Genomic DNA, 14,764 nt, shown 5'->3' with positions numbered 1-14,764 from the left:
CATTGTTTGTTCTCCCAGGGCTCCTGGACAAAGCATTGCTGTGTGGCCCCTGTTGTATTCATTTAGATGGAACATATGGGCCAAAGGTGTTAACGCAACACAGTCACTGTCTAACATTAAACAATTTTAACAAGGTTCAGGGTTTGGTATGCAGCGACGTCAGCCTGCTTAGCACCATGGCAAAGCCACCATTAAACATCCTTTTTAACCTTTTATTAACAATACAGAAAAGAAGGGAAAAGAGTTAAAGCGTTTGAAATGTAAAGCATTAAGTAAGGCTTGTTCCCTTTCCTTTTTTAGAAGGAACACCCCTCGCCCCCCAACCCCCGGTTTGACAGTCTCTTAAATGGTATCAAAGCTGGTAATGACTGTCCTTTTAGGGGGAAAGAGAAGTTAGTTGACGTGAGCTGAAGCTGCTGCTGTTTTTAAAGTCTGATCCTGTTTCATCTCAAGTGGCGTTTGGGATTCAACTGGAGTTGGTACGGATGCTGATGTCATCTGGGTCTCCCTCTCTGGCCCAGTTTGCTCAGGACATCTCTCAGGACCAGGATGATGAAGATCCTGAGTCCCAGAAACAGTGGGAGAGGCAGCCATGATCATGAAGCTTACTCGTAGCATTCATCTGTTCTTTTCTTTTCCCTCAAAGTCTCTTTCTATAAGGACCCACAAAGGGAATGGAGGGTGGAATAGCCATCCCTTCATTTTTTTTGTCCACCAATCAGGCCTAATATCTGACACACCAATTTTGGTTCATTAATTTCCAGTTCCACATCTTCTATTTTTACCAAGCATGATTTTAGCATAGTCCTTGAGTTATAGCAGGAGGCCTTTTTGTTGGACTAATTCAGTTTTTCGTCTCCCTTTTGCACCTATTTTCATCAACATTTATTACTATAGGTTGTTGTGACATTTTATGAACTTTTACATACTTTTTACAGTTGAGCCTACAACGAGGGTAAATTTGTAGTCCCAATTATTACAATACTCCTCTGTCCCTCCCTCCTGCCAATCAGTACAGGCTGTGGGCTTCGTTCTCCACTCCCGTGTTCTTTTTTTTGTTATTTATAACGGTAGTATCTAGGACCCCCCCCCAGACATGGACCTATTGTGCTAGGTGCTGTACAACCTCAGAACAACAAGTCTTTGTGCAATCGTTTGCTCCTGTGCACAGTGAACGTAAAATGTTACTCTCAGTGTGAATAGAGCATTCCGGTTTGGTGGCATTTTACCGCCATTTTACACAGGCAGTGGAGAATAAGGCCTAATGGTCCAGATTCTGCCCCTGGTGTAAACCCTCAATTGCTGCATTGACCTCATTGGCGTTATTGTGGATTTACCATGGCCCAGCTGACAGCAGACTATAGCCCACTGTCTCTGGTCTCTGTCAAAAAATATATCTAGTGGCAAGTAATTTTAACTTCTAAGTCTTGAGCACTGTAATGATCTCTTACCATCTAGCTAAAAAGCAAATACAAAGTAAGGTCTGTGTGCTACACAGAATTTTATGGCTCTAAAACAAATTGTCCCTGGGGCTTAGCACAGTTAAACGCATTCTCTGCATTCAGACAGCACAACTGGGGAGTATCTTTCATGAGCAGCCCTTGGTGAATGTGCTTTTGAACTTTTGAACTTACTGTACTGGTATTTAGCAAAACAACTTAAGGTAATCAGCGGCTTTCCACCCTCCAGACACAGAAGAGTGCCGTGCATGCTTCTTCCTACCAGATTCTGAACTACCTTTTGTAGCAAGGTATTTCTGTGTTGTTTATGGCCAGCTGCCTCGCTGCACTATGCAGCACAAAGGGGAGCAAAGGAGAGCAAAACCAAGGAGCAGACAGGCCCAAACCTGAATTTTCTCTGTCTTCATGGGTCTCAGCTTCCTTTTGGGAGGCAGAATTTCAATATGGGCCTCACCCTATAGCAACAACGGCTGCAGTGGGAATATGCCTGAATAAGGAATGCAGGCCTAGATCCTACTTTTCGAGCCGGTTGACATTTTTTGTTCAAGGGTTTTCTCAAGTAAACATGGGTTTTTGTTGTTGTTGTGTTTTTTTTGTAAATCAAAATTTCCTTGGGAGAAACTCTGCTTTTGACTACGTTTTTCTGGTTTTCCTCAAGAAACCAAACCCTGCACATTCTGGGTTTTTGATGAAAACCAGAAGAACTTTGGAGAAAAATGTGGTCCACAACAAAAACTGTCTTCAAACTTTTTTCCATGGGAGAGAAAACATTTTCTGACCAGCTCTACCTAAGATTCAGCCCCCTCTAAGAGAGAGACAACAGTCCTGCTCACTGGACAGAGATACTGAAACACTGTGAAGTGTTTCAAAAACACTTTGGAATGTGTATCTTGGATGTTATTAATCAGATATGGTATCTATTTAGCTTGCTAGGTCAGTGGTTCCCGATGTGCAGTTTTTTGTTGGTGTTCCCCTAGTGTCGGACTGGCAAATAGGGGCCCTTTCCTGTGCTGTTTCCTATGACAGTTGCTGTCTCTTCTCCTTTGTTTCCATTATTTTTCGCTCTTGTCCTATTCGGTTTCCATTTTCTCTTTTCCTTCTCATCTGTTTTTTCTTCTGTGATTTTTTTTTTAATTTATGTATTTTTGGTGGGAGTGGCTTCCTATTCTTTTATTCTTTCCTGTTCTCTCTTGACTTTTGTTATCCCTTCCAATTTCCCCATTCACCTGAATGCTACATGCTGCCCTGGGTGGCTTGCAGTGGCACTTTGGAGCCATGCTACATGTGCTTCCAGGGCTGAGCTGAGTGTTGCAGGAGCAGAGATACTTGAGCTTGTAGCAGCTGGCACTTGAGCTGCTCCCCTGGCTGGCTGCAATGCAGGAGCAAAGAGAGTAGGTAGGCAGGTTTAAACGAATTGTCCATTGATTATCCCTGCAGTCACAGCAGTAAACTTGCAGTAGGGTATGAGGCAAGGAAACTGCATGCACAGAGCAAGGGCATATAATGGCTTTTCATTTTCAGCCCCTTGAGATTTGGATCACAAGATGCCCCGCTTCTGGCTTTTCCAAACCTCATTTCATTGTAATCGCAAATAGCTTCAATGTATTTGTTTATTCTCACTTCTTTATTCTTCATGGAAAGAATTCTTGAATCCTGTGTTGATTCTGAGTAAATGCTCTTCTCCACATAGGCGTATTCAGAGCCTCCGTGCAGCTTTTGTTCCTGGTGTACCGGGAGTTAAATTCACCTCTGTAGAAAGCCTATGCATCACTTAAATCCAACGTAAGCCCTATTTTGAGGGACTTAGTTGTGTGCAGGCCCTGCATTGACTCTGCACGGGTGGGTGGGGGGGATTTCAGTTGTATAGGGGTGAAATTCACCCCTATACAACTGCTCCATCTGCTGGAGATTATTGTGGTGTAGAGGGCCTTGTGTGGACCATTCACCAACAGGTGAATTTCAGCATGCTGTGATTCCACCTACAGCATATAGTATCAACATTCAACCTATTATCCTTTTCTCATAGGAAAAAAGTATAAACCTGATCCACATTGAGTCCAGACCTTCCCGAGTCAACAAAGATGAATATGAATTCTTCATAAACCTGGATAGCAGGAATATTCCTCTTCTCACGGATATCATCGCAACTTTGAGAAATGAAATTGGAGCGACAGTTCATGAGCTTTCACGTAAAAAGAAGAAAGATGCTGGTAAAAAAATATTGACTGTGATAATATTGACTATAAAATTGTGTGTTATCTGCCTAAACCACTTGGCCTCTTTGAACTCCTTCTATTCCCTTCAGTAAAGCAGTTTTCTGGTTGACCTCTGTACCTGTGTTTCCCCTTCCACCCTTTATCTGTCTTGTCTATTTGGAGTGTAAGCTCTTTGGGACAAGCTCTTGACTATGCTAGGTGTTGTACATACCCATACACTCTACGTGCATGTGCATACTAGTACCTAGTATGGTCAACCTTGATTCTGGCTGAGGTCTCTTGGATCTTTTGGAATATGAATACATAATCACCTAGCGGTTTTCAATATTCTGTTTGCTGGCACTCACTGATATTTAGTTAGCAGGACTGTAGTAATTGGTTAATGTAACTACGGTAGTTATATGTAGTCAGGTGAATGGTTATTAAGGGGCCAGTCTTGCAAACACTTATCCTCAGTGGGGCTACTTACTGATTAAAGCATTTTTATAGTCCTGTCTCCCATTCCAAAAAGTTGTAGGCATGTTCATTTTCTGCAAATGAACAGTGCCCCGGCTGTTCAAAAAGGCTGTATTTTCATACACAGCTTTCAGCAATCTACCAAATTCATCTAGTGTTGTCTTTTGCTCACACACACAAACAATATGAAGAAACCACACGGGCACAGGTTCGTTCCAAATGACTGCGTTTGCTAAAGATACACAAACATGCCAAGCCTAGCTACATGCACACTGCCACTGTGACTGATTTCCGGTGGCTTCTAGAACACAGCGAGCACCATTGGAGGGCTCACAAACTATTTAAAGGGGTATTACTCTATTCCTATAAACATTACCTACATTCAAACTTGTTTTTTTTTAATGATGGCCTGTGCTTGACATGCACAACGTCTTTAGTCTTGTCAACCTCCAGCAAGTTACGTAAAACCCAGATTCAGCAAGTTACTTAAGCATATACCTAACTTTCAGCATGTGAGTAATTCTATTGGAATCTATGGGACTATTCATGTGTTTAAAATGAATTATGTGCTTAAGTGCTTTGCTGGAGCAATGCCAGAATGCTCAGCACCTAATTGAATCGAGCCCTTAATGTGCATTTTTGGTAATGAATGCTATCTAGAGAAAGATTCTCTTTCACCTTCCTAAGGAGGGCTGGCTCCTCTAAGTCACTAAGGAGGGTTTAGAACAGTGGCCTAGAGACATTTGCAACTGCCTGCCCTTTATGCTCCCTGGATGAAGAACTCTCATCACTTTTCAAAGCTGCCATGTCTTGATCACCCTTACAGGGGAGCAGTCAGGTGAAGACAGGCAGTGCGCTAACATTGAAATAGGATAATGCAGATTGTTTGAATCCACAATACAAAGTGAGCGGAGCCCTTCTTAGTCACCCTTCATAGTAAGGATCCACACAGAAGTAGTTTATAAAGAGTTAATTATCATAAGAGGTGTTGTGATTATCAGCATCTTACAGATATGAGTAGTTTGATGAGTTATAGATGGGTTATAAACCCATCAGTAGAAAGTATGACAGATGGTTATAAGCTACCAGTTGACCCATTGGACTCTCTAACAATTGACTTACCAGTTCTTAAAACATCTGCTGGTCATTTATGAACTCTTTGTTAAATGGACCCTTCATGCAAAGTGTGACCATATTCTCAATTGTGTTTAATGCATAAAAGTTGCTGATAAAGGACCAAGTAACAAAATAACGAATGAAGTGTTGATTGTCCTGGCTAACTCCAACACCCCCCATCACCACCCCCAAAACACCCTTAAATCTTGGTTAATAACAATGAGCCAAATCCTGCAGCCCTTACTAAGGACTAAGGCCAATGAGGCACAGTCCAGCACTATGCGTAGTGTGAAGCGATGTAACCCATGGGCAAGCAGAGGGAGAAATTCTGCTTCAAGGAAGTAGATTTCTTCTCTGATTTCCCTGGCAGGGATCTATTACTGTGCCCCTTCAGAGAGTGGAAATCATTCCAACATCTCTTCCACACTGGTCCTTCTCTACAGGCTGATCAGCCTCCAATCTCTCTCCATCTCCTGCTGGAGCACTGTGCACCCCTTGGTGGATGGAGGGAGCAGGCTGTATCCTCCTTCAAGCTCAGGGGCAGCAGCTTTATCTGACACTTATGCAGGTTGGATGATGTGTGGGAAGAGGAGAGGAAGCCTTCTTCTGCATCTCCTCCCCCACAGTGCACCCACGTAAGAGTCAGGCACAATCTTCCCCCTCATAGGCATAATCTTGCCACCATAATCTCACTCAAATCTTTTGGGTCCAATCGCCCCCCTTCCCCCACCCATGAAATCAGGGAGAGTTTTTTCTACCCATTTCAGTGGGCGCAAGCTCAACCCATCCTCATGCAGGCAAAACTCCCAGCAATGTTGACGGTAGTTTTGCCTTTTTAGGGAAGTAGGGCATGATCCTGGGAGGTGCTGAGTACCGTCTGTTCTTCTTATGAAAGTCAGTGAGAGTTGAGAGTGCTCAGCACCTCACAGGATTGGGGCCTGGATAAAGACGTGGCCCAGAAGATTCATATAAAGAAACCACGACACCCACTTTTATTAATACCTAAATACCTCTTCAGATACCAGACGTGATTTTAATAGGATTTAAGCTAGGATTGTCTTCAAATGCTTTTGGTCTGGTTCTTCCTCTTTCTTCCTCAGAACAACATAAAAGGGCATTAATATCTGCCCGAGATGAATCCTGATAATCCTTTTACCATCTCCTTTGTGCCTGACCCATGACATTACATTTGGGGGAAAGAAGCCTCCAGCAAATACTCTCTGGGGTCAGTTCTCTCCATTCAAGTGACAAGAGACAAAGGGTTATGCCTGGACAGGGAGCTATGAGCACTACTGTTGGGATTCCCTCCGAGTCCTCTTTCCACTCGGCTTCCCAAGAACTCAGTTCGACTCCCGCCTTTGTCACTCAGGTATCTTTACTGGGCACACAGCAGTGCCATTGTGAGCTGATCAGTCTCAAATGCAGGGGGGATGGATGCAGGGTACATCACAGCTCCAAAGTTACACAGAAACCTCCTCCCTTTGTATACATTACACGTTTCATTGCATTTATTATATGTTGCAGCACACATTTTTGGATCAGTCTGGTTACTTTGCAGGAACCAATCCCTTATCTAGTTCATAGTAAATAGTCCTCTGTGTATTTCCCCTCTTAGTTGTCTGGGACATTCTGTCTTCTTAGCCTACTGACCTATTTACTTACTTCATTTAGCACAAACATTCTGTTTTCAACCTAATGATTCATTTCCTTCCCTAATTTTCTCTTCCAAAAAAAAGAGGCCTCCCTCCAGGAGTTAATTACTCCAGCCAGACCTCAGCTACACCTGCTATCACAGATATTCTCTCTTTGTCACGCTTCATTTTTCTGAATTTATATTTTCAGAAGAAAGCTACAGACCCTGGCAAGTTTTTGCTGAGCAGCAGTGATTAAAGGTTTTGTAGGCACTGATTCAAGCACACGGTAGAGCTCAAAACGTCAACAACAACAAAAAGACCACAGGAGAAATCATGGCTCCCTTGAAGTCAATGGCAAAAATCCTATTGATTTTATCAAGGCTAGGATTTCACTCCATGTTTCCAAGTTCATCAAAAGGTCTTCTTGAGCCAGATTAATCTCTATTGACTTCAGAGCAGCAGAGATTAATTCGATCCCTTCTGATTGAAGGAATGACTGTTTTTGTTTGTTAGTGGAAACAATTTATCATCAGAGAGAGAAAAGATCAAATTAATCATTTTATTTTTATTTCTTCTGTTCTTGATTCCCTTTTCACTTTCAATACTTGCCATTAGTGGAAGGGCCCACCATGAGCTTAAATCTCAGAAGGGTTGTGTCCTAAAAGTCAGATTAAGGCAGAGGTGCTGGAACAATTTGTATAGTGGGGTGCTGAGAGCCATTGAACTGAGCTGTATCTGATGGAAACCACTTCAAGCCAGAGGATGTGGTAGCACCCCTAGTTCCAGCACCTGTGGACTAAGGCTGATTAGAGAGCAAAGCGTACGCGGGTTCAGAGTGAAATGAGAGACCACGCTGCAGACATAATGGCTGAATTTGTCCCTTAAACAAATATATGACAGTGTTAATAAATAACAAGCATTGCCATGACAATGTCTACATTGACTTGCCCTTTAAAATCATCCCTGATAGATCTTAACATTGGAATCTTAACATCAGAATCTGCTGATGTTCTTTTTTGAAAAATATAAAACTAAACAAAATATCACCTCTCTTCCCCCCCTCCCGCCACCACACCCACACACACACACACATGCAAGCCAACCTCCCCTATGTTGTATGCGGACACAGGCCTTTTTCATTGCCAAGTAAAGTCAAGGAAAATCTTCTCCTTGTGAGACATATCTGTGTCAAGAAAGAAGCAATTTACTTAATATAGGGCAATAGTGCCAATTCCTTATCCCCCATCTACATCTACAAATGTGATTGATTTTTCTTTGCTAAGGATTATGGGTTCAGTTCAGCTGTGCACTTTACATGAATTCAGTGCAGGGCCACAGGGGTAGCAAAGGTGATTTTGAAGTATTTCCCTATGTTGCTTCTTGGTGACCAATGCGCCATCTAGGGTAGTGAAATCCTCTTTCCTCAACTGATCTAATTATGACAGTCTGGGCTTTTTTCGGCTTGCACTTAAATAATTTTTGTTCATTTTGCCTGACATTTGTTGAGTGCTTCTAGGACTTGGTCCAGTATAGCCCCTGAGCACACGAAGAGAAGGAAGAACCACAAGAATGATTTAAGGATTGGAAAACATGCTGTACAGTGAGTGCGCGATCTATTTAGGCCAGGTCTACACTTAAAAATTAGATCAACCTAGCTATATCACTCAGAGCTGTGAAAAATTTCGTGCCCTGAGCACCGTAATTAGGTCAACCTAACTCCCGGTATAGATATGGCCATCAACATAGCTACTGCCTCTCAGAGAGGTGGATTTATTATGTTGGAGTGAATTAAAAGCTCCTTTTGTCAATGTAGGAAGCATCCACTGGCTGTAGTGTAGACATACCCATAGTGTATTGAAGAAAAGGCTAAGAGGTGAATTGAGCATAGTCTATAAGTACAGGAAGAAGACCTTGGATAGTAGAGGGGTCTTTAATCGAGCAGATGAAGGCATAACAAGATTGAATGGCTAGAAGTTGAAGCTAGGTGAATTCAAACTAGAAATAAGATCACATTTTGAACAGTGAGAATGTGTAGTGGATTGACCATCACTTGAAATCTTTACATCAAGACGAGATATCGTCCTAAAAAAGTAAGTTCTAGTTCAACCACAGGTTACTGGGATTGATGCAGGAATCACTGGGTGAAATTCTATGGTCTGTGCTATGCCAGAGGTCAGACTAGATGGTCACAATGGTCCCTTCTGGCCTGAAAATGTACAAATCCGGTGCTTAACTTGAAGCATGTCTTGAGTGCTTTACTGGTCTGGGGCTTTAGTGTACTGATGATTTTTCATTTGGGCTCAGTTATCATTTTTACTTTCTTTTTTCCCCAAGCTCTCTTAATTGTACGACAAAAGATATTATATTTTCCCCTGTACAAGCAATGAATAAAAGATTTAGATCAATAATATAACTGTAGCTTAGCAAATGCTAGCAAAATATCATTATTCTGAAGGTAACTTTAGCTCTTCACATGAGTGATGCGCTGAAGTGTTTCATCTGGCCAAATGCCTTTTGTGGAATTAGAGTTATTTGTTGCGAAAACACAGTGCATCTCTTCATGACTCTTTTGGGAAACAAGTTGAGTATTTGCAGACCCCTAGGAGCCCAGGAATAAAAGAATTAAATATTAGTCTATTTCAGGGGGGGTGTATGTGGGGGGGAAACAGAGACAATTTATTGCATTTCTGAGACTGGCTGGAGGCTGAGGTTCTGTAAGAGCCTTGTTTGCTAAACCCTGGGGCAGGCCAAAGCATTTGGATCTGTTTAAAAAGGGCCAAACCTGTGCCTCGAACAGCTATAAATTTAATAGACCTGCCTTTGACCCTCCTCACAATGGTCAGAATGTAGGAGCTCTGCAGAAACTCCTAACGGCTTCCGTTTTGTTGCCCCACATATAAATAGCTTATTAGCATCCTATTACGCATTTGACCCCATGTTAATTTGGTCACCACTTGGGTGTCCAGTACATGTCCATAAATGCTGCTGTTTCCCTTACAGACAAATCAATATTTATTACTGATCAGCCCATGTTCTCTCTTGAAGTCTTCACAGAGGCTCCCTGTTGCAACAGCTTGCTCTGGCAATTCATTAACCACAGTGCAGACAGCCAGCATGTCTGGTTCGCTAGCCCCCACAAAAACATGTCAGCAAACAAAATATTTGACAAATTCATTGAGAGCCTAATTTGATTTGATATTTTTAAACTGTTGCTAGCATTGTTGGGGAAGGTCTTTCTGAACTGCATTGCCAGACAATATACCCCAGCAGCTCTCTCACATCTCTAACTGCTCTGATTCCTACTGTATGTATAGGGCAGAGGGGCTAAATCCCATGCTGTGCTCAGCATCCTCAATTCCCATTGACTTGGGTGCTGAGAATACTAAGCTCTTGACAGAAGACTCATAGGGCCCTGTTCAGCCTTCTGCTGCAGCCCCTTTGTACCAGTGAGGTTGGTGCAAATGGACCATAGGGCAGGTATAAAGCCTCCCTCATCAGGAATTTCCCCTACTACAGAGCCACTCCACCAGCTCTGAGCTGAATCCACATGAGCCCCAGGCACAGAGGGTGTTCGGCGGTGGGATGCGGGGGGACAGACACAGGAGGTGAGGTGAAGTGAGGCCAGAGGAGGGAGGGGAGTAGTTGAAGGTGGTGTGATTAGGGTGGACTTGTGTCCTGGTGATTCTGAGTCCCTGCAAAAACCCCCTTGGGGGCCACTAATGCAAAGGTACAAGTTTGGGGAGTCCTGAGGGCTGCTCTAATCTTCACAACACTCCATATTGGTCACCAGCAGCTCACATAAGAGAGAAACAAACCACCTCCCTTCTGTCCCTAGGCTGGTGCCAGCCCAGGAATGAATCTGCCCCACAGTTTGTAAGTCACCAGTTTGTCAAAAACTTTGGTAATAAAAGTTTATTAGATACTATTTTTTGTCTAATTCATCCACACTTGGAACAGCAATTACTTGAACCCAAACCTTTCTAGTTCAGAGGAATACCTCTTCCTCTCCAAAATCCCTAACAGACCATCATCTCAGAGCTGCATACACTGAAATCCATCACAGGGCATAGCAGGCTTCACAGTCACTACTGGGCTTTCTGCTGTGTTCAGATCTGATGGGTTTTAGAGCTTCCCTGGGAATGGCAATATGTGGTGGCAATAATTAATAATATACATGTAGCTTCATGGTAGCACTTTTCCTCCCAAAAACTCAAAGCACTTTACAGAGTGTTGTCACCCCCATTTTTTACAGATGGGGAAACTGAGGCAGGGCATGGTGATGTGATTCACACGAAAGGTCACTGGCAGAGCTGGGAAAAGAACCCAGGTTTCCTGACCATAAAGCCAGTAGCTTAGTTGCCAAGGCAATCAATGTAGAAGATAATGGCATCCTCCAGGATTGTTGTATGAGGTTTGCCTTCTTTTAATGTGTCAGCTGACAGGGACTTTTGTATCAAGTAAAACCGTTATTTCATAACAAAGTCCCATTTGCTTACTTAATCAGAGGGGGTGCAAATTACTGACAGAAAGTAGTCGAATATTTCTAGAGAAACAATGGAGCTATGGCTAAAAAACAAATACATCCAGTCGGGCAAGATTTTGATGCTACTGCTGCTGCCATCTAGTGACTAACTTCTTAGGTCTGCTTAAAGTTGGTAGCATGGGGCTCCAAAGACCATTTCTTTCTGCAATACAAAGCCACATTCACTTTCATTAAGGGGAAAAAACCAAAACACCGCACTAAAAAGAGCCTGTTTTGATGTGTAGAAACTGTTTGTGGCAGGAATTCTAAAAGCACAAAGACAGTAGCACAACCCTCACATTAGTGTGCATAACACTGCCCTGGCACAGATGGACATGTCAGGGAAGCATGCCACCCACTAGTCATAAATGCAGCCTGCTTTTCTGGGGCCTATGTGAAATGAGCTAGTGGTCTGACTCCAATTCCGATGGGCAGGTGTCCGCATTACTTAAACCCTACCCCATAAATGCCTTCTTTATTGTGAGTCTCAGCAGAGAGGGCAAGGGCTGAATAGGCCTGGAGACGGAATGATCCTCTCATCCCTTAGGTGGTCCATGCGGCTCAGGGTTGGGGAGCATCCGCAGGGCACTGTGGGAGGGATTGCGCTGCAGCTGGCTGTGCTCCCTGGAGGATTTATACAGGACTTCCCTTTCCAGAGCTGTTGGTGCAGAACTTTTCCTGCCGCTTAGATTAACTAAAAACCAAAATGTTAAACAAAATAAAATGGATTCACTCCGCAGCAGTGTCCTCCTTAGGGCAGAAAGCAGGGCATGGGAAGCATTTTAAGGCACTCACTTGGATGAATGATGCACCTTCATGAAAGAGGCTAAATTCATATAAGTCACGGTGCAGTTCAGCTGGTAGAGAGAACACTGAGAGCTCTTGGGCTTGAACCCTCCACTTTAAACTCCGGGGCCCTCTGAGATGAGTGACCCCCCATTGATATCAATGGCAGTTACTTGTATCCTGCATGAAGAGAATAAGGCACACGAATGCAGAGTGCGAGCTCCATGTGACGTCCAAGCTGAAGGCAGTGCTGTTGTCACCGCAAGAGCTGTAATGACCCCCTCTCCTATTATAGTAATTGCTCTCAAGAGATTTGGGTGCCATTTTTCCATCTCTGATACAAATAAAAAGAAATGGAGCCTGATTCTCTATTGCCCTGCACCTCATGTAGTTCTCACGCTCATGCAGTGTGAGTACAAGCTGGATGCAAAAGACTCTGAAATCAATGTTGGTAGCGTTTTACACCTACTGTGCACTGATGCAAATGCATTTGAGAGTTGCGGGGCAATGGACAAACAGACCTGTTCCTGCTGTTTGAAATGACACCTTGTGCGTTATTGCAATGTCCATTAATTGATAGAACACTAATCAGATGTACTAGAGTGCTGTTTAATTTGTATACTGCTTCATGGCTTAAACCAGCTGAAGTGGCAGAGATTAGGAATTGGATGAGACTTTCATGGAGCCGATTATTCCATATCTACATCCTGCAGGGTTTCTTCCCCCTTCCCCTGAAGCAGCTGACTCTGGCTACTGTCAGAGACAGGATACTAGACTAGATGGAACTTGAGTCTGATCCAGTCTGGTAATTCCTATGTTCTGATGATTCGAGAAATATCAATAATAAAACAATAAATAATAACCATCACAAGCAAACGATGCCAAAAGCTGGATTTACTCCAGCTGCTTTGCATTGCTCCAACAATGCAAAACAGCCATAAACCTAATTAAACTGGCTCATGAAGCTGGGTTTACTGTTGCATTGCTTCACTGGTGCAGTGCAACACTTCCGAAAAGTACCAGTGAATCTAGCCAGTGTTTATCCTACTTTATATTTATATCAAAGAAATGGAAAGAGTTAGATGAGATCCCCAAGATAAGCTAAACTGAAAAGAGGCTTATTTGTATTTTCTTTTCTGTTTTGTAGTGCCGTGGTTCCCGAGAACTATCCAGGAGCTTGACAGATTTGCCAATCAGATCCTAAGTTATGGAGCTGAACTGGATGCAGACCACCCTGTAAGAAACAAGTCCTACCTTTAAACAAAGAACAACTTTATAGTATTGGGATTCTCATGTCCACATGTTCTATACCAGGGTAACTCTAGTGGTCCAGGGAGGCACAAAGGCAGTTCCCATAACTAGGGTTGTTTGAGAGCTGGTCCCTGACATAAATTAGATCAGTCTGGAGGCTGCTCTAACTTATGCAAATGCCAGCAGCCCCAAGCATTATGGCAGCTGGGGCTCTCCAGAGCCCCCAGTCATCACAGGCACACTCACTTTCTCCCAACTACACATATGCAAAGGATTCTGGGATGTGGTATCTTGACGAACAATTTTTTGGCCATGTTATACTTCATGGACCACAGAAAGTTGTCACTCCCCGTATTCCAGTATGGGGATATGATGAGCTTTTTTTCCTTTTATAATGAACGTATAGTTGATTGACACCTGCATATTATTTGTTGCATGCCGATATGGCATTTATGATGCAAGGCACAGTAAAAGAAGTGGTCCCTGCTCCAAGGGGCTTGCAATTTAAATAATGAAAGCACATTTGTTTGTGCTAGTCAGCACATGAATCTTTAAGTGTTTTAAAGACTTTTCTTGATGCAAATATACTTTCCATTCCCACCCGCTCCCAAAGAACAACTTATTTCCATGTCAAAACATACCAAGTTACATGCAGCACAACAGGACTTGCAGCTATTAGTGGAATTGAGACGGGGTGATTAGTCATTCCCTACCTATTGCTTAATTCAAAGTGCGCTGTGTATCACGTACAATGATTCATGATATTCAGTGTGGCCACATGAAAACCAGAAGGAAAGAAGATGCAATTACTTCAGCAAACTGAATCAAGAGCCTTCTCATTTGTTGCACTGGGAGATGAGCATGTTGTAAAACAAAGTTGCTCTTGAAAGCCAAAAAAAAGAAATAAAACTCCGCTATTAAAGTGAATGAAGCCGCTCAGTTCTAGCTGGCAGAACTCCTTAGCTAGGGGTCAGTTTCCTCTATGTTCTCATAAAATCAAAGCACAACGAGGCATATGGTATAGTAAGAAAGGATAGTAGAATTTAGGATGCAGCCAGGAGGAAAAACTAGTAGTCACTCAATTGCTATCGTTTAGGTAGACATGGGAGCTAAAGATAGGATAAATGTTCTATTATGCCATTCTATTCTATAACAAATAACTTTTCAGATCACCTGGTCCCTTTTGGTGTATGAGCACACTTTGGTCTAATACAACTGTGTTGGATACCTGGTTGTTTCACAGTCGTCCCCAGATCCTGTTTCATCTTGTACTGCGCTGGGGTTAACCAAATGACCATTATTATTTGTATATTGGAGTAGTAG

General features: G+C 42.9%; 1 protein-coding gene across 1 annotated transcript in view; it reads left to right on the top strand.

Moving 5' to 3' along the window:
• The window catches only part of PAH (phenylalanine hydroxylase), a 46,901-nt gene that overhangs the window by 13,624 nt on the left and 18,513 nt on the right, over window positions 1-14,764 (top strand). The window contains exons 2-3 of the mRNA XM_074949740.1: window positions 3,487-3,670; window positions 13,338-13,426. Of these exons, the coding sequence (XP_074805841.1) occupies window positions 3,487-3,670; window positions 13,338-13,426 (273 nt within the window). The remainder of the gene's footprint in view (window positions 1-3,486; window positions 3,671-13,337; window positions 13,427-14,764) is intronic.

Source organism: Natator depressus, chromosome 1 (assembly GCF_965152275.1).
Source record: "Natator depressus isolate rNatDep1 chromosome 1, rNatDep2.hap1, whole genome shotgun sequence".
Taxonomy (NCBI): domain Eukaryota; kingdom Metazoa; phylum Chordata; order Testudines; family Cheloniidae; genus Natator; species Natator depressus.
The sequence above is the reverse complement of the archived record's forward strand: the minus strand, read 5'-3'. Positions and strand labels throughout refer to the sequence as shown.